The sequence below is a fragment of the Gopherus flavomarginatus genome, chromosome 4 (assembly GCF_025201925.1).
Source record: "Gopherus flavomarginatus isolate rGopFla2 chromosome 4, rGopFla2.mat.asm, whole genome shotgun sequence".
NCBI lineage: Eukaryota > Metazoa > Chordata > Testudines > Testudinidae > Gopherus > Gopherus flavomarginatus.
In genome coordinates, this window is record NC_066620.1 from 131,983,961 (window position 1) to 132,006,047 (window position 22,087).

The 22,087-nt window shown below is 40.4% G+C and overlaps 1 protein-coding gene across 2 annotated transcripts in view; it reads left to right on the forward strand.

The window, feature by feature from the left end:
- CDK19 (cyclin dependent kinase 19) overlaps positions 1 to 22,087 on the forward strand; it is a 188,012-nt gene that overhangs the window by 119,637 nt on the left and 46,288 nt on the right. For both annotated transcript variants that reach the window (XM_050951418.1, XM_050951417.1), the window contains 2 exons: positions 13,193 to 13,250; positions 15,767 to 15,898. In XM_050951418.1, coding sequence (XP_050807375.1) covers positions 13,193 to 13,250; positions 15,767 to 15,898 — 190 coding nt within the window. The remainder of the gene's footprint in view (positions 1 to 13,192; positions 13,251 to 15,766; positions 15,899 to 22,087) is intronic.

Consider the following 22,087-nt stretch of genomic DNA (forward strand, 5'->3'; position numbering starts at 1 on the left):
CTACGTCTCAGGGAAATCTGTTCAGTAGTTTCTTGCTCTCAAATTCAGAACTGCACTCTTTCTTTCAGCTGTTTAAAAATCAATCCCTTGTATATTTTACTTTAAAACTACCATCCTGTAGAGCAGAAGTCTCCAAACTTTTTTGATTGCGCACCCCTATCAGTAAAAAATTTTTGAGCACGCACCCTTTGCTGCGCCGCAGGGCCAGCTCTACCATTTTTGCCGCTCCAAGCAAAAGAAAAAAAAAAGGCACTCGGACTCCTGCCCAAACTGCGAAAGCTAAAAAAAATAAAAAAAAAAAAAAGCTGCCCGAACTGCCGAAGCAGTGCTGCTGTGGTGGCGCTCCTCCTGCCGCACACCCTGAAGGATCCTCTTGCGCACCCCACTTTGCTGTAGAGGAAGAGGGTAGATGTCTGACTCAGGAAGGGAGAAGACAATAAATGCTGTCTTCATTATCAACTGTAAAGAAAGGGCATAGGGTGAAATTAGGTTCTGATCCTTTAGAATATGATTGAAGTATATCTCTGTGGCCAAAGTTGCTGCTTCTCTGAGAACAAACAGCACATGAATATGGAATTTTGAAGCTACACTTCTTTAAAAGATCAAAATCTGGCTACACTTGGCTTTATATTTGCAAACATCCATATTTATTTTTATTTCCATTTTCACTGCAGTAGTAGCTTTTGGTCTGATGTGTATCCAATTTAAAGAAAAAGAGAGAAGTCAAGGTGTTATTGAGGAAACGAGAAAGTCTAGGCCTACCAATCTAATAGTGTTCATTGTTAATTTCTATTTTCTGTATCATTCTTCATCTTTGTTCTTATTAGATCATTTTGTTTTAAAAGCCTTGCATTGTACTACTTACTGCACGGGCTTATTCTTCTTGTTACCTAATTGCTTAACCACATTTGCCTCTGTCACCCATTTTTCTTTTTAGACTTAGACTAATTTCAATTTCCGTTGAATGGTCTCCAACTGTTTTTAAAAAAAGATTTCCTACCCTTTTGTGCAGATTTCCTACATGTTAGACATAATTCTGTCTCTAGCATGTACTGTAGTGGTCTGAATCAGTCTGTTCTTGTTGAATGTAATACTTGTAGAAAACATCTTTGTGGAAGAAATGGTGAGCAGCTTTTTGATGAAATTTATAGATGCTGCTGCATTGAGAGGTAATGCTAATAAGAGTAGTACAGAGAAATACAAAAAGAACTAGAAGGATTAGAAATCTAGACAGAGAATGTAATATAGTTGACTTTGGGAAAATATCAGCTAATTAATCTGTGGGAAAATAACTTGAAATGCTGATAATTCAGTAGGAGGGAGAGACTTTGAAAGTCATTTTGTCAAAAGGGACTCTTGTCAGGCTTATGAGTTTGCTGTTCTTTATAGTGCTGTCATATGGCAATGTGAAGAACTAATTAGATATTGTGTCCTGTTCTGAGGTACTTCAATACCAGAAAGATGTTGACCAAACAGTTTTCTAACAATAGATGGTGGAATGACAATGCTAACAGACACTGTGTTTCATGTAGTTAAATACAATGGAAGGTGTTCAGAAAAGAGCACCAAAAACTATTAGAGGGTTTGAATGCTTGTCTAGCAATAAAAGATTTAAAGTGCTAATGAGCCATTAGTGACTGAATTACTACATTAATAAGTTTGATGATTGGCTGCAAAAACATTTAGTTTGGTAATACAGCATGTTTGACTAAAATGTTTTGAGTTGAAGGATGGATTTTTGTTCTGATGAGTTTCTGACTGGAAAACCATTTAATGACTTTTTTCTGTTTTATTGTATAAATGTATTTCTTGTGGATGGTAGGAGATTTTGGGGTAGTGCAGGTGAGCTGGGTGCAAGTTTCTCCAAACAAATCTAAATACTGACCTTCAACAACCACTGGCTACTTTTCAGCAGACTGTCAGTGTAAAACTGTTCTGTGCAGCCTAATGGCTTTCTGACTTGGGTGTTTGCAATCTAAAGGCTAGGAGGAAACCACCAAACTCATTTTTGCTTGCGTCTTAAGAATTAATTTAGATGGGTCTCCTAGGGAAAAAGGTTTGTGCTGCCTAGCCTATAAATAATTGCTAAATAATCAAGACTTTAAACTTTATGTAGAAAAATACTTCATTTTTTTACAATAGAAAGTGCCTATTTCAGATCATTCTTTGTCCAGTGGTACATTCCAACAGGGAAACATGTTTGGGTATAAACAATAAAGAATTGTGTATGGAAAGCTGCATGACCAAAGGAGGCTCTCATGGGAATGTAGTTCTTTATCACATCTCTGAAGAATTGTGTCACTGTATTTAAGTAAAAGAACAGTAAAAGTTATTACAATTAATATGCTACGATCCATTGTTAGAATACTGTTCCTGTTATGACCTAATTAATTGTGTTCCTCTGAAGATTGTAGACGGTTTTACTTTTATTTGTGTTTTTTTTTCCTTCTCCAACCACTCCCAGTTAAAGACTTCATTGAAGCTATATTGACTCAATAAACATCAGTTTTCTTATGGTCACGTTCATGTTTGCATTTCAATTTTTATTCTTAAATAATAAATACTTGTTACATCAGCATTTCCAGTTCTCTCACACTGAGATCTGTTAATTGCCACTGGCCCACTGATAGAAGAAGAGAAAACACTATAATTCACATTTACATTATAATTTAAATCTTGTAAGCAGCTTGTTGAATTATATCGTCATCTAGACCCCTTGCTGTATAAGTTTCAAATTTTCAAACAAAATTGTTTGTTGCTGTTGATCTTGTTCTTTTTGAAATTGTTCCTTTAGTTTACAGTCAAATCTCAAATGCATCTCAGCCGGGATTTGTCTGTTCGTTTTTTATTGCTTGTAACTTGAGTGTGAGACTTGCAACTCTTACTGTTTCTGCTGTTTCTATAGCAACTGAACTTGCAACAGCCAGCAATATCACTTCGTTTCACAGCTGGCATTTTGTGTTCACAGTAAGGAGAGAGTTTTAGGAAAGTACAGAGTGTATTAATTGGGATGCAACTGGGTCAGAAATGTTGTCATTTTTTACTAAGATAAGTTTGTTAAATGATTCAGGGGTTTCTATAGCCTTTTTTTATTTCCTTTGAATGAAATGTTATTCTCCTGGGCAACAGGAGAGCTCCATGATTTCCTCTGTGCATGTGTTTGTTTCTGGTCTCTTAGATACCATGCACATCACAGCCTTTGATGTTGTCTGTGACCTAGAATGAGTCTTTCTTCATCATATAAATTACTACAAGTCTTATTTCAACCACTGCAATATTGCCCATGTCTGTTCTTTAGTTTTCATCTGCTTACAATCTTACATGGTTTTTTATCCTCCCTTCTTGATTACTACCACTTCCTCTGTCCTCATCTTCTCAGTTGCCTTGTTACCAAGTTCCAGCCTGTCCAGTCCAGTCTCAAATGCAAGAGAGATCATCTCAAGACAAAATTATTTTAGGGAATCAAAGTACTATACAAATCTAAAGAGAAGTCCAAGATGTTTCTGCTGTTAATATGTAGGCCTCCAAAAAGCAAAGGTTACCTAGCAGAATTGAGATGCTGTCTGAAATGGTGATAAAATTTCCAAGACTTACTTTCTGAGAGACTTCAGTATCTCTGTTGACAACACCCAATTTTTTTCTGTGTACTTTCCACTCTTGGTTTCTCACAGGCCGTTTCTGGATCTACACAAACAGCTGTTCACATCCTGGATCTGATTTTTTTTTTTTAAATGGACATGGATAGAGAGAGCACAGAAAATACACTCCTCTTCTGTACCAGCCATCACATTCTCAGTACTGATTTCAGAACCCATCTCGCCTCTGGACAAGTAGAAGCTCATGTCCTGGTCAGAGTTCAAAACTTTCTTGTAAGTATATCCCCACCACCATTACCACTGAAAAGCCATCAGAAAAAAAGATCTAGTAAGCCACGAGAACCACTCACAAACCACAGATATTGGACACGCTTGTGCTGAAGCATCTAGTTGCCCCTCACAGATGTCCAAGATTCTCTGATGATCAGCAACAGAAAAATTGCGAAGAAAATTTGAGCATTGAAGGTAGAAGATACATGCATGTGCAGACAAGTTCTGGCACAAGGTAGACTTGCAGCTGTTTAAAAAAAGAAGTCCAATCTCTCCTCTGCCACAACAGCCTCCTCTCAGCACACCCTGCTTTATTATTAGACTGCAGATTACCTTGTTAGCTCTGAATGTCTCCACTCACTGTCAGAACCAATCGCTCTTGCTGTGGAGAATTATCAGCCAGTTATTTAAGAAAAATATCCACTCACATGACTGACAGGACACCAGATTGCACATACTGGATATTGGCATAATACAGTATTTTTCCTCTCTGAATTTAATCAGTGCAGGAAGTTCAAATGTGTGTTGATTTTTTTGGGGTAGAGAAGGGAAAGAGGAAAAGTATGTTGCGTGTGGACATGCCTATTGATTTTTGCATTGGGTGAGGAAGGGCTATATAAAAGTTTTTTGATCAGGGAAGCAGGAGAGACAAAGAAAAAGAAGATTGTGAGAGTACTGAGAGGTTTGGAATGGGGAACATGGATAAGGGAAGCAGTGATAGAGGGAGAGCATAGAAAGACTGGGAATTTGGAAGGAAGAAGAAGAGAACACAGAATATGAAAAGAAAGGAGGGGAATGGAAGTGAAAGAGAGGGAAAGGGAAAGATTGGTTACTAAACAATATAGCAAAATTAGATTGAGCAGCAAATAAGCTGATAAAGGAAAAAACATCTAGTAGAAGAAAGGGAAAATAAAGTGAAGTGAAAAAAAAGAACAGATGAAAGGGGCAAAAAGTAAATTTTTGAAATGTTTGCTTAAGAGAAAGTGCCTTTGCAAAATGTTATAGTAAATATCACTCAAAAAAGATAATCTGTGCTGTGGAGGTGTGGATAGAAATTCACCTATGGCCAGCCCTGGCTGGCTATTCTGCGCCTCTCGTTTATTTTTAATGTTGTACAAAATTCTTAGATAAATAGACTATAAAGGCCATAAGGGACTTTACATCATCTATTTTGACATGTATATCACAAGCCATTACATTTTCATCCAGTTACCCCTGAATTGAGCCCAATAACTTTGTTGTTTGACTAAAGCATATCTTCCAGAAAGGCATCCAGTCTAGGTTTGAAAACATCAAGAGATGGAGAGTCCACTACTTGTCTTGATAGTTTGTCCTTATTGTTAAAAAACTGTGCCCTATTCTAATTTGAATTTGTCTGGCTTCAGCTTCTAGTCAAGGTTCTTGTTACGCCATTCTCTATTAGATTAAAGAGCCCTTTTAGTACTTGGTATTTTCTACTGATGAAGATACTTATATACTGTAATCAAGTCACCTCTCCATCATCTTTTTAATAAACAGATTGAGTTTGTAAGTCTCTCACTGTAAGGCATTTTTCTAATCCTCTAATTATTTTTGTAGCTCTTTTCTGTAGCCTTTCCAATTGTTCAATGTGGACCTATAGGATGTAGTATCATGGATGCAGTCCTGACGGCATGTACAAAAATATGGTCACATTGGAAGGTCATTAGGTGCCAAAGTGGCCTCTCATGACAAAGTTAGTCATAGCCCAAAATACTTAATGAAAAGCCACGCTAATTAGGTACTTAAGAAGAGTATGTGGGAAAGATGTAAGTGTAAAAGCTCAATTTTAAAGCAGAAAATTGATTTTTATGACTAAGACCTCCAGAATAAGGCATGTTTTTGCATGTGTATGGATAAAAGGTATAAAATCCAGCCTCCTGTTTATATAGTATTTAATCACAAAACAGCCAAGTTGGCCAATTTTTGCCATGCAGGGCATCAGCAAGAATGTTGGCCTATATATTTTTTCAACGTTATTTTTCAAAAAAGCACAAATATAAAGAAAAATACATTGGAATGAATTATACCAATGTAATCTATACAACGCTGTTTTCAGCAATGACCTCAGGTATAAAAGATACACATTCACATTAATGCATCCAGATCAGGCCATATTTTAGGGCATTTCCCCTACTTTTTTCACTCCTGTAAAATGTTCTCCATTTGACAGTTCTTTCAACTAATCTGAATACACAGATGGCAAATTAGAGTTCCATTTTTGAGTATTATATGTTTTGTTACCATTAGAGAACTGGTATCCATTTCTTGCTTTTCACTGGAAGATTTAATTAATCAGCAAATTCCAGTACACACGTTTTTGGAGAGAAGTGTATCTATATATTCGGAATCAGAGAGGTAGCCGTGTTAGTCTGGATCTGTAGAAGCAGCAAAGAGTCCTGTGGCACCTTATAGACTAACAGACGTTTTGGAGCATGAGCTTTCGTGGGTGAATACCCACTTCGTCAGATGCATGTAGTGGAAATTTCCAGGGGCAGGTATATATTCAGAACAAATTTTTGCATATGTTTCTTCAATATTTTTGTAATCTCTGACAAGAGAGAATTGTATAACAGTATAGCTGCAGACTTGACATATCTCCACCATTTACTTCCAAAGTCAAAGGGAGTTGGGGGTGCCAAGCATCTCTGAAAATCAGACCATTTATTTTATTGAAGTGCTCGTATAACGATTTGGCACCTAGCTTTGAAAATGTTGGCCTAAATTTATAAATGTCATACTGCACATAAAAAACACCGCATTAGGATAGATTAATCCCTGGTGTATTGAATTTGGCCTCCTGTTGATTTTATTCACAATACCTTGCCAGTGTGTGATAGCTGATTCTGTATGCTATTGTGTATTTTAGAATCATAAAACACCCACTTGGAATTCCTTAACAACTTTTAAAACTTTTTATAGAAAAAACATTCAAAAGAATGTGATCAAAACAGCAGACTAACCAGCTCGGAACTCAGCGTAGACACACTTCTTTGCTAGTTGTTGCAGCAGAGTTCTATCTCCAGATTAATTAAATACAGTGCAGGAATCTTTATCACAACCATGTATAGACTGTTCCCAGTTTTTTCTAATTAATAGGAAAACGGCTGCTAATGTTTGCACTGCTTGCAGGAAGAGCAGCCCATTGGAGCTAGCTGGTGGGGGTTTGGAACCCAGGTGCATCGGCAGCCCTCCCTCAGCTCCCATATGTTTCCTGTGTGGCAGTTGCCCAGCAGGCTATCAAGTGCTGGGCAGTTCAGGTGTCCCTCTCCCCACTGCCATGTGCTGCTTCTGCCCTCTGCCTTGGAGCTGCTCCTGGGAGACTCCTGCTTGCTGTGCAGGAGGTGGGGGAGAAGAGGGCTGCTGATGTCAGGGTGTCCCCTTTCCCCTACTCCTGTACCCCATCTTCACAGAGCAGGGGGGGACACCATAGGGCTCAGGACAGAGGGAGCTTGCTGGCAGCAGCTGCTGTCTCAACTTGCAGATATACTCAAAAAGGCAGTCTACTTAGAGTGGGGTCAGTGTACTTAAAGGGGCAATACACCTCTCTCTCTCTCTCTCTCTCTCTCTCTCTCTCTCTCTCTCACACACACACACACACACACACACACACACACACACACACGCTGTATGTCTCTGTCTCACACACACATGCACCCTCGGCACTTTGGAAAGTGAAGGGAGAGGTGCACTTCCAGTGGGATAGCGTGGGTTCGTTCTCACATTCAGTTTCCACAGGGAATGTTTGCAGCCACTGCCATGCATCTGTTGTGTCTCCTACCTCCATTTGTGCTCTTGTAGAGTGTGAGGCTACATTAACGTGTTAATCCTTGAGGTCTCAGCCAAGTGCTAGTTCATCATTTAGCAGCAAGTCATTCCCTGGGAAATATCTCACCCTCTGACTCCACCACCTCAGCCAAGCTTCACAATCATCATAGCTGTGTACTGTATTAAATTGTTTTTTTAAAAAAAAACTTATAGTGTGTGTATATTATATATGTCTTTTGTCTGGCAAAAAATGTTTCCCTGGAACCTAACCCCCCCTATTTACATTAATTCTTTGGGGAAATTGCATTTGCTTAACATCATTTCGCTTAAAATAGCATTTTTTTCAGGAACATAACTACAGTGTGAAGTGAGAAGTTACTGTAGTAGTGGGTTTGGCAGTAGCATGATGGGCACATGTGAACCGCTGCTTATGATTTGACTGGATGTCTGATCTGAAAAATGAGCAGTCTTAACTTAATTGGACAGCAATCGCCCATCATCCTCAACTGTAGCAAGTTGGCAAGTGTCCTTATTTGACTATTTACTTACTGTAGGTAACATGGGAATATTATTTGTTATTTAATATTTATATTGTTGTAGTGTAGAGGTCTCGTCCAGGTCGGGGCTACACTACGCTACAGGATTATTCCGATTTTACATATATGTATAGAGTCGAGTGCATGCGGCCACACAAAGCACAATAATTCGGTGGTGTTTGTCCATGTACTGAGGCTAGCGTCGATTTCTGGAGCGTTGCACTGTGGGTAGCTATCCCGTAGCTATCCCATAGTTCCCGCAGTCTCCCCCGCCCATTGGAATTCTGGGTTGAGATCCCAATGCATGATGGTGCAAAAAACAGTGTCGCGGGTGATTCTGGGTAAATGTCGTCACTCATTCCTTCCTCCGTGAAAGCAACAGCAGACAATCATTTCGCGCCCTTTTTCCCTCGATTGCCCTGGCAGACTCCAAAGCATGGCAACCATGGAGCCTGTTTTGCCTTTTGTCACTGTCACCGTATGTGTACTGGATGCCGCTGACAGAGGCGGTACTGCAGCGCTACACAGCAGCATTCATTTGCCTTTGCAAGGTAGCAGAGATGGTTACCAGTCATTCTGTACCGTCTGCCGTGCCATTGTAAATTGGCGATGAGATGACGGTTATCAGTCGTTCTGTACCGTCTGCTGCTGTCATGGGTGCTCCTGGCTGACCTTCGCAAAGACAAAGGGGGGGGGTAAATTGACAAGATATACTCTGAACCACCCCAGACAATGTGTTTGACCCTACAGGCATTGGGATCTCAGCCAAGAATGCAAATACTTTTCAGAAACTGCAGGGACAGTGGGATAGCTGGAGTCCTCATTCCCCCCCCCCCTTCCTCCATGAGTGTGCATTTGATTCTTTGGCTTTCCGTTACGCTTGTCACACAGCACTGTGCTGTGGACTCTGTATCATAGCCTGGAGATTTTTTTCAAATGCTGTGGCATTTCATCTTCTGTAATGGAGCTCTGATAGAACAGATTTGTCTCCTCATACAGCGATCAGATCCAGTATCTCCCATACGGTCCATGCTGGAGCTCTTTTTGGATTTGGGACTGTATCGCCACCCGTGCTAATCAGAGCTCCACGCTGGGCAAACAGGAAATGCAATTCAAAAGTTCGTGGGCTTTTCCTGTCTACCTAGCCAGTGAATCCGAGTTCAGATTGCTTTCCAGAGCAGTCACAGTGGTGCACTGTGGGATACTGCCTGGAGGCCAATACCGTCGATTTGCGGCCACGCTAACCCTAATCCGACACAGCAATACCGATTTCAGCGCTGCTACTCTCATCGGGGAGGAGTACAGAAACCGGTTTTAAGAGCCCTTTATATAGATATAAAGGGCCTCATTGTGTGGACGAGTGCAGGGTTAAATCGGTTTAACGTTACTAAAATCGGTTTAAACGCGTAGTGTAGACCAGGCCTAAGTTGCTTACATTTTACACAACTCTTTTGAGTATACCTGTGTAATGACTACCACTTTCATAAGTCTACTGGGTTGGTGACAGACACCTCATAGACACCAAACTCTGAGATGCTATCAACTTGGATAATATGTGCTATGGTCAATTTGAAATTTACAGCAAGAGTTTGCCCACTTTCCCTTAAATGTACATTTAATTATAGTTACAAGTTTATCTTTGTGTGCAAAGTGAGAGCAAGCATCATCTTTCTCATTTTGCCTAGATTTGCTGAAGAGACTGTGGTTTATATTTTTTGCAATAACTGCGTGCTAAAATTGATACTATCCTTGCCAAATGCATTCTCTATTAAGAGACCTTGAAAAAATCTTGTTTTAACTTCAGGGATATGGTGTTAGGAATTGATAAACTGATTGAGATTATGGCATGAGTTTTGTTCACTGTCTTTTAATTCTTGGAGAAAGTCAAACTTGATGTGATCTGTTGAGTTGCCAGCAGTTTTAAACTGTATATTTAAACCTACTTCATGATAAATGTTTGAATGAAAGTATCTAAAGTTATGCTTTGAAGGTTGCTGTTGTGTATCCCTCTATTTAAATAATTTCACTTTTAAAATCTTGTTCATTTTTTTGTAGCTGTTAATACAATAATAGAAAATCTTCCAAGATATGTCTATTAATGTTTAGGAAGTCTAAACCCTGCTTATTGTTGAATTGTACAACAATTGTTGTAATGTAATATGCACATTTTATATAGCTAATGTTTGGAATGGACTATTTGTTTGCTTTGAAGAGTTGCAGATTGCATGAGATACTTATAAAGACTTTGTATTATCAGCCAAGGCTTAATCTGCACTAGAAAAGGTTTGTCTGTATAGCTGTGCTGTAGACACAGTTTGTACTGGCAAAAGATTGCTTTTGTTGGTATAGCTTTGTCATAACTTTCCTACTCAGATCTGAACCTTAGAGTTCAGAACATGAGAAGCTAGCATGAGACCTCCAAAGCTTAATTACCAGCTTAGATCTGATAGCGCTGCCACCAATCAGGAATTTTAGGGCCTGATACCCTCTGATCCCCTCAAACCTTCCCAGGGACCCCAAGACCCAGATTCCTTGAGTCTAACCACAAAGGGAAATAACCCACTTCCCTTCTCCCTCTTCCCCTTCAGATGTTCCCTCCCTGGGTTCCTGGAGAGATATACAGATTCAAGCTCCGTGAATCTAAACAAAGGGATTCCACCCTCCCTGCTTCAAGTCTTTGAAACACAAGTACCGAGAGATCAAATCTTTCTCCCCCCCTCACCCAGAGGGTATGCAAAGTCAGGCTTAGTAAATCTAACACAAATAGATTTTCCCCCTCCCTTCGTTTCTTACCCTTAACCAGTGAAAAACACTCAAACAGGTCTTTAAAAGAAAGCTTTATATAAAAAGAAAGAAAAAGACATAAAATGGTCTCTGTATCAAGGTGACAATATACAGGGTCAATTGTTTAAAGGAAAAAATGAATAAACAGCCTTATCCAAAAAGAATACAATTTAAAACATTCCAGCAACTACACACATGTAAATACAAAAAAACAATATAAACCTATTGTCCTACTATCCTTGTACTTACAACTTGGAAACAGAAGATTAGAAAGCCTGGAGATTCCTGTGGTCACTCTCAGAGCCCAGAAAGAGAACAGACCAAGAACAAAGGACTCGCACCCAAACTTCCCTCCACCCAGATTTGAAAAAGTCTTGTCTTGTTTCCTGATTGGTCCTCGGGTCAGGTGTTGTTTGTTACCCCTTTCCAGGTGAAAGAGACATTAACCTTTAGCTATCTGTTTATGACAAGCTTATACAGTTCCCCTAACAAAATTAACTATACTGGAAAAAGCACTTTTTGCTGGGATAACTGCTTCCACATAAGAGCTTTTGTTAGTATAAAAATGACGTTTAATAAAAATCACATTCATGATCAGCAAAAAAAATTGTGTGGACCTAGCCCAAGACAAGGACATCATGGGCCACCATTCAAAAAATCTAAATGTTTCCGACAGTGTTATTGGGTCTCTGCTTGTACCTCACTGTAGAAATTGCTGACATTTTAATTATTTGTAAGTGTTTTTAAAGGTAAAATTAAAATTTAATTAAAGGTCTTGGTCCTAGGCTATTTAATATTTTTATTGATGACCGGGAAGAAAACACGAAATCATCACTGATAAGGTTTGCAGGTGGCACAGAGATTGGGGGAGTGGTAAATTATGAAGAGGACAGATAACTGACATAGAGTGATTTGGATGACTTGATAAACTAGGCTCAAGCAAACAATAGGTGTTTCTTTACAGCCAAATGTAAAGTCATATATCTAGGAACAAAGAATGTAGGCCATACTTGCAGAGTGGTGGACTGTATGCAATTGCACTGACTGTCATAGAACTCCCTGGCATAAAGTTGTGGTGTTGCAGGAGTTCTTGTCTCTAGCACCCCCCTCTCGCACCCTCCCCAGTAACCACTTTCTTGGTCCCATAAGAGCCTGTCTGTCTAGTTTTTCCATGGCCTGTACCTCTGGCCAGGTCACTTAAAAGTTCATCCCCTTCTAGTGTAAGAAAGGTTCACCTGTAAGTTCAGATAAAAATACAAACTAATAATTCTTCTGCCCCCTTGCGCTACTCTGAAGTTCTCTGCCTTTCACCTGCATCCCCTACGTCCTGCAGAGCTTCTTTCTATACTGTTTCTTCCCAGCAGGTTTCCTCAACTATATGTTGCCCCCCCCCGGCTCCCTGTGGATATCTTCTAGTCTGACTTTACCAGGCCCTTCCCAGAGAGAGGGAACTCCCCTTTGCTCCTCTCTCCTGGGTCTCCTCTCCCAGACTGTGTTCACAGATCAGTTTAAGTAGTCCTCTCACTGATCCCTTGCAGACTTTTAATTAAGTCGTTGGACAACTATCCCCCAGCTGAGCCTGATGGTCACAGGCAAGCCTGTGCCTGGCTTGCCTTAAAGGACTAGACAGCCTGTGACAGAGACTCTATCCTGGGAAACAGTGACTGAAAAATTCTTAGGTGTCATAGTTGCTCATCAACTGAATCAACTTCTGATGTGACACTGGCTAAAAGGGCTAATGTGATTGTAGGATGCATAAAGAAGGGACTGTTGAATAGAACCAGGAACTGTTGAGTAGAACTGATGCAACTACTGCTAGAATATTGTGTCCAGTTTGGTGTTCAAAATTCAGGAAGAATGTTGAAAAATTGGAGAGGTTTCAGAGAAGAGCCACGAGAATGATAAAAGAATTGGAAAACCTGCATTAATAGTGAAAGGTCTAAGATGTTCCATCTGTGTAGCTTATCAAAGAGGAAGGTTAAGAAATGATTTAATCACAGTTCATAAGTATCTACAGGAAGAGTAGAAATTTGATAATAAGGAGATCTTAAGTCTAGCTTGTGATCCAGTGACTGGAAGTTTAAGTTAGACAAATTCAGACTAGAAATAAGGTGCCAATTTTTAATAGTGAGAGTAATTAACCATTTGAGCAATTTACCCAGGTTTTTGATTGTCTCATAAAGTGTCAGTCAGATGAATATTCTGCTTTTTATTTTTCAGAAACCAGCGAACATTCTGGTAATGGGAGAAGGTGCTGAAAGAGGAAGAGTCAAAATCGGTAACCCTTTCAATAACATATTCATTAAATATACAATGAATAATAAACTTGCTATGCAACGTGGTAGTTTAAAATAACAGAACATTCTAAAATTCACTGTATTCTTAATAAGAAGATTCTGTACATAACTCCTAATTAAACTGAATATCGGCCAAAAAGTATGTTTGAAGTTAAGAATTTAGCAAGGATTAGACATTTATATGGATAATGAGGACATGTATACTTACACTAGATACGATAAAAGTATAGATGAGGGCATGCTTCAGGGCATAAACAAATACTAACTATCAACAGTTTGGTAGAAATTTTCCTTGTGGCTGTGTTTATCAATAGTTGCCCAACACAGGCTTCTTGCAACTTCTACCTGCCATTCCGGTACCAGTGACTTTTAGAGACAAGTTACTGGACTAGAAAGGTAACTGGGTAATTGGTCTGATATGGTATGGCAGTTATGTTTTTAAGTACTGGTTTTAACAGTTGTTCACATTTTTGTTAATGCAATTACTGAAAATCCATTTTTGGTAAATGAAAAAAGTTAAATATTGAAGAATTATGGAGCAATAGTGGAATTATTGTAACCAAGAATTAATATGGTATTTAACAATGCTACATTTCCTCAGACAATGTTAACATATACAATTTAAAGAGATGGTGCACTTTTCTTTTGAAGATTTCCCTATACAATAAAAAACTATTAGGCATCAAAGTGGAAACACAAAATCACTGTGGAAGCTATTAATCACATATCTAATTATACTATGCAGGTACTAGGCAATAATAAAGAGGATATCAAATTTGTTTTTAATATAGCAGATGTATGCTATTTTTAGGTATTGGGTGGGAATGTTCAAATCAGTTAGGATAAAATAGTAACCCACCTGAATTTTTGCCCATTCCTTGACTCAACCTGAACTTTTTGGAAAATGTTTGACTAAGTTTTGTGTTTATATACTTCTTCAGTTCTTTGTATTGGTCACTCCTAGAAAGAGGAGAGCTGAATTGTTGTGAGAGAACCCTTTAACTTGAGATTTTGCATGCAAAATTGCATTAAAAACAGTTCAGGTGAGGTTTGGATATGCATCCTTGCTTTTGAGTGTTTATCCACACTTGACTGTCTGCTCGTGCCAGTGTTCCTCCTCGTTACTACAAAGCTAGTCCTATATAAAATACATGTCTATCTCTATATTATCTTAGCACTTTTGATTTATACAACTTGATAGCATTTGAAATTTACTGCCATCAGTGTGTGTATTAAAAGGCATTCATTGGTGGATTCAGCAGAGGGGCCAGGATTTAGTGCCTGATCCTGCAAATATCTTAGGGCTTGTCTATACAATATGTTCCTGTGCAGCAGGCCAGGGTGTGAATCTACAGCACACTAGCTTGCTGTGCAGTAATGTCCCATGTGCACATAGCTACAGCACACTGGAAGTTCTGTAGTATGCTTTGGCTTACTGTGCTTTAAAAGTAGTAGTAGCCAAAGAGCATTCTGAGACTTTTAGCACACTGTGGCAGTGTCCATATGAGACATTGCTGCGCAGCAAGTCAGGGTGTAAATCTACAGCACACTGGCTTGCTGTGCAGTAATGGTAGTTGAGGGAACTCTGCTAATATGCAGAGTAAATTACTTTCTTACTCCTAGACGTGATTCTTCCAAGTCAGGGTTTGGGTACATTAGAAGGATAGCACAGGGAAACTTGCACTGCCATTGTTTTACTCTCATTTTGTGGATACATTGGCATCAGTCACCAGGACTACTCCTGGCTCTGCTGCAGCTCTGCAGCAGCGAGCAATTGCCTCGGGGACATCTCATGGCAGCTGGGCTCCACAGGTAGGGGCTGGCTTCAAGGGGTGTCGCTAGCTGGCATTGGGCTCCTTCGGAGGAAGAAATGAACGTTTCAAGGAGCAGTTTGGAGCTGTGCTGCCTGTCCTGTTTGGGAAGTGCCTGGCCATGCGGAGGCAGCCCAGCTTGGGGAGCAGGGTAGAGAAGGCTCCCGGGGAGCTAGCCAGCACCCTGGCGCCCACAGCACAGAGAGCCAGGGGCCCAAGCAGAGCAGGCAGCTCCAACCAGCTTCTGATCTGCCGGCTTCTGGCAGGAGGCAAGCCTCATAGTTTGAAAACCTCTGTGCTAAATGGATGGCTGAAATCTGGCGGGGGTGGGGCACATGGCCCCCGCATGCCCGCACTGCCCATGCAGCTTTGCACCGCGGGTGGCTGCCCTGCTCACCCAGCCCTGATTGCAGCCATGATATAATTGTTTTACTGTACTAGAGGTCCACGGTGAAGCCACCTTTTAAATGTTACATAATGGTATCACTTAATTGAAGTCAATGGAGTTAGGCCCATATAATTTGAAGTAATTCAGTCAGATATCTAATAACCATGATTTAAAATGTTCAATGATATTAGGTCACATCGTATTCTAATAAACATTTTGCTTATCATGCTTATAAATATTGCTTGTCATTGTGTGACTTATGTATAGTCAAACAAAAGTTTTAATATTTATTTTTCAGCTGACATGGGTTTTGCAAGATTGTTCAATTCACCTCTGAAACCTTTAGCAGATTTGGATCCAGTTGTGGTGACATTCTGGTATAGAGCTCCAGAACTGTTACTTGGTGCCAGACATTACACAAAAGCAATTGGTAAGTTACTGTATAGGGAAGTGAAGTTGTTTACAGTTTCAGGATAACTGTATGTGTAGTCCTTCTGTGGCCCATTCCAGAAGTGCTCAGTCAGGTCTCCAGCTGTCACCTATCTCTGGGTGACGACTATTGTCCCACTCCCCTCTGACCAGGATTAAAGACTGCACAGTCCCCTGCTACACACTGTGATATCCCCAGCAAGCCAGTTTGCCTAACTGTCAGTGCCTGTGCTTAGCTTAGAACAGGGGTAGGCAACCTATGGCACGTGTGCCGAAGGCAGCACACAAGTTGATTTTCAGTGGCACTCATACCGCCCAGGTCTTGGCCATTGGTCTAGGGGCTCTGCATCTTAATTTAATTTTAAATGAAGCTTCTTAAACATTTTTAAAACCTTATTTACTTTAAATACAACAATAGTTTAGTTATATATTATAGACTTGTAGAAAGAAACCTTCTAAAAACATTAAAATGTATTACTGGCACACGAAACCTTAAATTAGAGTGAATAAATGAAGACTTGGCACACCACTTCTGAAAGGTTGCCAACCCCTGGCTTAGGACAATAACAGTGTTTTTACCAGAGACAATACAGCTCTTCCAAGGTAAGCACATTTATTTGCAGGGCAAAAGCATTACAGAAAAAACATTAAAAACAATTAATTAACATACATACTAAATATACCAGAAATAACCTATTTTCCACATGGAGAGTCTAATAGGCCAATGTTCCTTCCAAGCCTTCAGCAAGGGGTGGGGCCTTTCCTTGGACAGAAGGTTCTATCCATTTGCTGAATCAAAAGGAAGACCACCAGTCAGTTTCAACTCATCCTTTTATACCAAAAGCCCCTTTCTTTGTCTCTGGAAAATGGAGAGGGTGGAACTTTTGTGGAGTTGTTTACAATCTCAGGGATAATCAGCCCCCACTGTCTTTAGCTCCTGGAGGAGCTGTGATGACCTCCTCCCCCTCCTCATGGAGTAGAACAGTCATACATAAACATTCATAAATTGTATACATTGGTCCCTAAAGATAGTATATGGAGTTGCAATATCTGTCAGTTTACCTTTAAGCTTCCTAAACAAGCAAGTAAACTGGAAGGCATAATATAGAAGCTTTGTTTCAGACAGAGGAATTATTTGAGTGGCCTCTACACATTCCCACTCATGGTTGTGCAGGTGATGAATCTTTGATAGGGGAACATTTCATAGCAATGCCTGTTGGAGCATGCTTGTGCCCCCTGCTGTCCCTTTCCTCATGGTTCCTGAATATTCTGAGGGCCAGGTTATAAAAGGGATGTGGTGCTCCAGCTGCCTCAGTTCCTTCCTGCTGCAGCAGCAGGCAGACCAGGAGCCTCTCTAAGCTGCTCTGTCTCAGAATCAACCTCTATGAAGACTCAGTATATTAGATTTCTGAGTTAGTTAGGATTAGTGTTAGAAATTTAGCTTGTTTTCCTTATAAAATTATTTCCATTATTAGATTTTATTACTTGCCACACCATGGTGTGGGCTTACAGATCCTATGGTGAATCTGAAGGGGAAGAAGCCTTTAAGTGGTATTTAAGTGGTTTACCTCTTGTCCCTGCTTTGGACGACCATATGAGATGTCTGGGGGAAGGACATATTCTTTCACTGTGTGCAAACTACAGTGCTTTCACCACAAGAGCTGGCAAGACGCTTCAGAACGATCTCCAAGCCTTACTACTTCAGCAGGCAATCACAGCCAAACCCTCTGGTTTCTCAAACCCTTGTTTTTGTCAGTACTGAGAGGCCTGGAACAGTACCTTAGCCCTCGGGGAATAAAAAGATGCTTACAAAGGTACTGTCTTCCACTTCTGGAGTGAAAGCAAAATCTTAGGTACTGAAGGATCCTAAGCCATTGGATCATAAGCCTAGAAATAACAGAACCCTACAGGTGTCAGTCTGTGCTAGCATAGCCAGGTTTAATAGGAATGCCCCTTTGAATCCAATGTCTCCACTTCTGAATAAGAGTGTGGCATGAGATACAGTTCCTGTTAGCAGAGCCAAGCACTGTTCTTGGTCTTCCTTGGTTCTCTCAAGGTCAGTTCCAAAAATACCTTGTGAACCGAGGCCAGAGGTTGGTTAATTTTGGAGAGCTTTTAAAGGTTTGAGGTTCCTTGTGCCATCCCTCCCACCCCTAGCATGCCCAAGGACCCGGGCTTCAAGAACTGCATGGTCTTCCTCTGGGACTTCCTGGTCAGTGACAGCTACAACACTTGTTTGTATTGCCTCCGGGAAGCTCATATCTCACCCAGCTGTAACATCTCTCAGACTTTCACTGAATTGGTCAGTCCCATGAGTTCAGACTCCGAACGTTCCTGGTGATTGCTCAATGAGACCAGAGTCTGACCCTAGCCCATCAGACTCTCTGTGCATTGGGCAAATGCAACAAGAAGTACCCTTTCAAGCACAGTTATCTCCAGCTCCGGGACCACTGCAAGCAGAGTTAAGGACTCTAGAAGAAAATAGGGGAGACATGAAGAGAGTAAGAGTAAACACTCTCACAAGGACAATGTGAAAAATCCCTTTCTAAGTTCTCTTCTAGGAAAAGGATTTCTTCCACAATTCACTCTGTTGGATGAGACTCTGCACTGCAGTGCAGGTTTGTCAGAAGCTTAAAGAGAACACGACACTTGTTCCTTGGCACTGTCAGCCAAGTGTGCTCTGGACCACTGTCCACTAAAACAGTGGAATGAGGACCATCCTCTTCAGGGACCCCTCTCACAAGAGGCTGCTGAGGTGGTAGTACAGATAGGGACCATACACCTGGGAGTACTCTAGTTACTATACAAGATAAGCAGCCATTCTTTACCATCTCAGCTCCCAACATGTGCAAAGAAAAGGTATCAGAGCAAACACTATACAGATGTCAAGTGTCAGAGGGGTAGTCATGTTAGTCTGGATCTGTAAAAGCAGCAAAGAGTCCTGTGGCACCTTATAGACTAACAGACGTATTGGAGCATGAGCTTTCTTGTGTGAATACCCACTTCGTCGGATGCATGTGATGATGCTCCTCAGTTCATGTAGCTACAGACCATATACAGATGCTCCTCAGTTCATGTAGCTACAGACTATATCTTTATAGGCCCTCACCTACATATTTTGGGGATGTTGAACATACTTGTCTTACAGGGACCCATCCCTCCTGGAAGTCAGTGGAAGCCTTATACATTGGATTCTTTGCTCCCAAATCCATCTCTGTCTGGAGTACAGAGAGCATTCCCCAGTGGTTGTCCCACATGTTGTCAGAGGAAACAATGATGGGCCCCACTGAATACCAGGATGAGGATCTGGAACCTGATAAGTTGTCTTCTGCTTTAGGAGTCCTTTCACCATCTTCCCCATAGCCTTGCCCTCAGAATATTCAGGAACGGGTGGAGGAGCAGGTCCAAGAACATTCCAGATGACACTGATGTGAAATGTTCCACAGTCAGAGTTGCAATACTGGCACATTCCATCGGTGTTAACATGTAGAGTCTGTCTTAAAGAACTCTAGGTACAGGTGAGTAAACTTAATTTCTATCTGCAGAGAAATATTAGCAATATTATCAAATATATTCAAAGGTAGTAGTTCCAAAAATGCTGCTTTTCACCAGTTGAAATATATAAATAAAGATGTTAATATATTGTGTAAAAATGGATAATGTAAAGATCTTAATTTGGGAGAACAGCAAAACATAACTTGTCTTACAGCTTTATCTGCAAGCTTAAGGATGCAGCTTGAATTACTGCTGCCTGAGCTTCTTAATAAAATCTAGTGTTTCTTTAACAATTGATGTCATCAAGAAGATGTAACAAACCAGAACTCATGGTCTGTTCACTTATTTGTGATATGAAGAAAACTGAAGTATAGAATGAATTATAAGTATAGAAAGGGCTATGAGAGTCTCCTGGTTTCAGAGTGGTAGCCGTGTTAGTCTGTATCAGCAAAAAGAATGAAGAGTACTTGTGGCACCTTAGAGACTAATAAATTTATTTGGGCATAAGTTTTCATGGGCTAAAACCCACTTCATCAGATGCATGCAGTGAAAAATACAGTAGGAGGACACATACACAGCGAACATGAAAAAATGGGGGTTGCCATACCAGCTCTGAGACAAATCAATTAAGGTGGGTTATTATCAGCATGAGAAAAAAAAACTTTTGTAGTGATTATCAGGATGGCCCATTTCAAATAGTTGACAAGAAGGTGTGACTAACAGTAGGGGGGAAATTAGCAAGGGGAAATAGTTTTTAGTTTGTGTAATGACCCATCCACTCCCAGTCTTTATTCAAGCCTAATTTAATGGTGTCCAATTTCCAAATTAATTCCAGTTCTGCAGTTTCTTGTTGGAGTCTGTTTTTGAAGTTTTTTTGTTGAAGAATTGTGACTTTTAGGTCTGTAATTGAGTATCCAGGGAGGTTGAAGTATTCTCCGACTGGTTTTTGAATGTTATAATTCTTGATGTCTGATTTGTGTCCATTTATTCTTTTGTGTAAAGACTGTCCAGTTTGGCCAGTGTACATGGCACATGATGGCATTGCTGGCACATGATGGCATATATCACATAGGTAGATGTGCAGGTGAACGAGCCCCTGATGGTGTGGCTGATGTGATTAGGTCCTGTGATGGTGTCCCCTGAATAGATATGTGGACAGAGTTGGCAATGGGCTTTGTTGCAAAGATAGGTTCCTGCGTTAGTGTTTTTGGTGTGTGGTTGCTGGTGAGTATTTGTTTCAGGTTGGGGGGCTGTCTGTAAGTGAGGACTGGTCTCCCAAAATCTGTGAGAGGGAAGATTGTCCTTCAGGATAGGTTTTAGATTCTTGATGATGCTTTGGAGAGGTTTTAGTTGGCGTCTGATGGTGACGGCTAGTGGCGTTTTGTTACTTTCTTGTTGGGTCTGTCCTGTAGTAATTGACTTCTGGTACTCTTCTGGCTCTGTCAATCTGTTTCTTCACTTTAGCTGGTGGGTATTGTAGTTTTAAGCATGCTTGATAGAGATGTTGTAGGTGTTTGTCTCTGTCTGAGGGATTGGAGCAAATGTGATTGTATCTTAGAGCTTGGCTGTAGACAATGGATCATGTGACGTGGTCTGGATGAAAGCTGGAGGCATGTAGGTAAGTATAGCGGTCAGTAGGTTTCCAGTATAGGATGGTGTTTGTGACCATCGCTTATTAGCACTCTAATGTCCAGGAAGTGGATCTCTTGTGTGGGCTGGTCCAGCCTGAGGTTGATAATGGGATGAAAATTGTTGAAATCATGGTGGAATTCCTCAAGGCTTCCATGGGTCCAGATTATGAAGATGTCATCAATGTAGCACAAGTAGAGTAGGGGCATTAGGGGACAGGAGCTGAGGAAGCGTTATTCTTAAGTCAGCCATAAAAGTGTTGGCATATTGTGGGGCCATGCATAGTAGTGCCACTGACTTGAAGGTATATATTGTCCCCAAATGTGAAATAGTTGTGGGTGACTCCTTCTTGTCAACTATTTGAAATGGGCCATCCTGATTATCACTGCACAAGTTTTTTTCTCTTGCTGATAATAGCCCTCCTTAATTGATTAGTCTCATTGGAGTTGGTATGGCAACCCCCATTTTTTCATGTTCTTTATATATGTATATCTTCCTACTGTGTTTCCCACTGCATGCATCTGATGAAGTGGGTTTTAGCCCTTGAAAGCTTATGCCCAAATAAATGTGTTAGTCTCTAAGGTGCCACAAGTACTCCTCGTTCTTCTTAGTTTACTATTTTTCACCCCATCTTGCTTCCTACAGAAAGCAGTCTGTGCTTATTTAAATATTTGACTCAGAGTGAGATTGGATTTTCTAGGCATCTCTGATTTATGCAGTAATTATTATTATCCTTTGCATCTATCCTTAACACACAAGGTATTGGGTATAGAAATTGCTATTACTGTCAGTACAAAGATTCAGTTATAGTCAGTTGAATCACCTTTGTTACTAATAATGTCCTATATTATAAAAGTATATTAAGAGACAGATTCATGCTGATAGTGAATTCCTTCTCTGAGAAGAAATGAGATTGGCTTTAGCAAGACATATCATCTTAGATTACCAGTGATTGTGAGATTTCCTAATTTCCTATGTCCTTGAAGATGTTTGGGAAAACAGCCATGTGGCCTCTGTTAGCATTTGTCAGGATTGAGTTCATCCTGAAGGAGGAGTATAATAATGT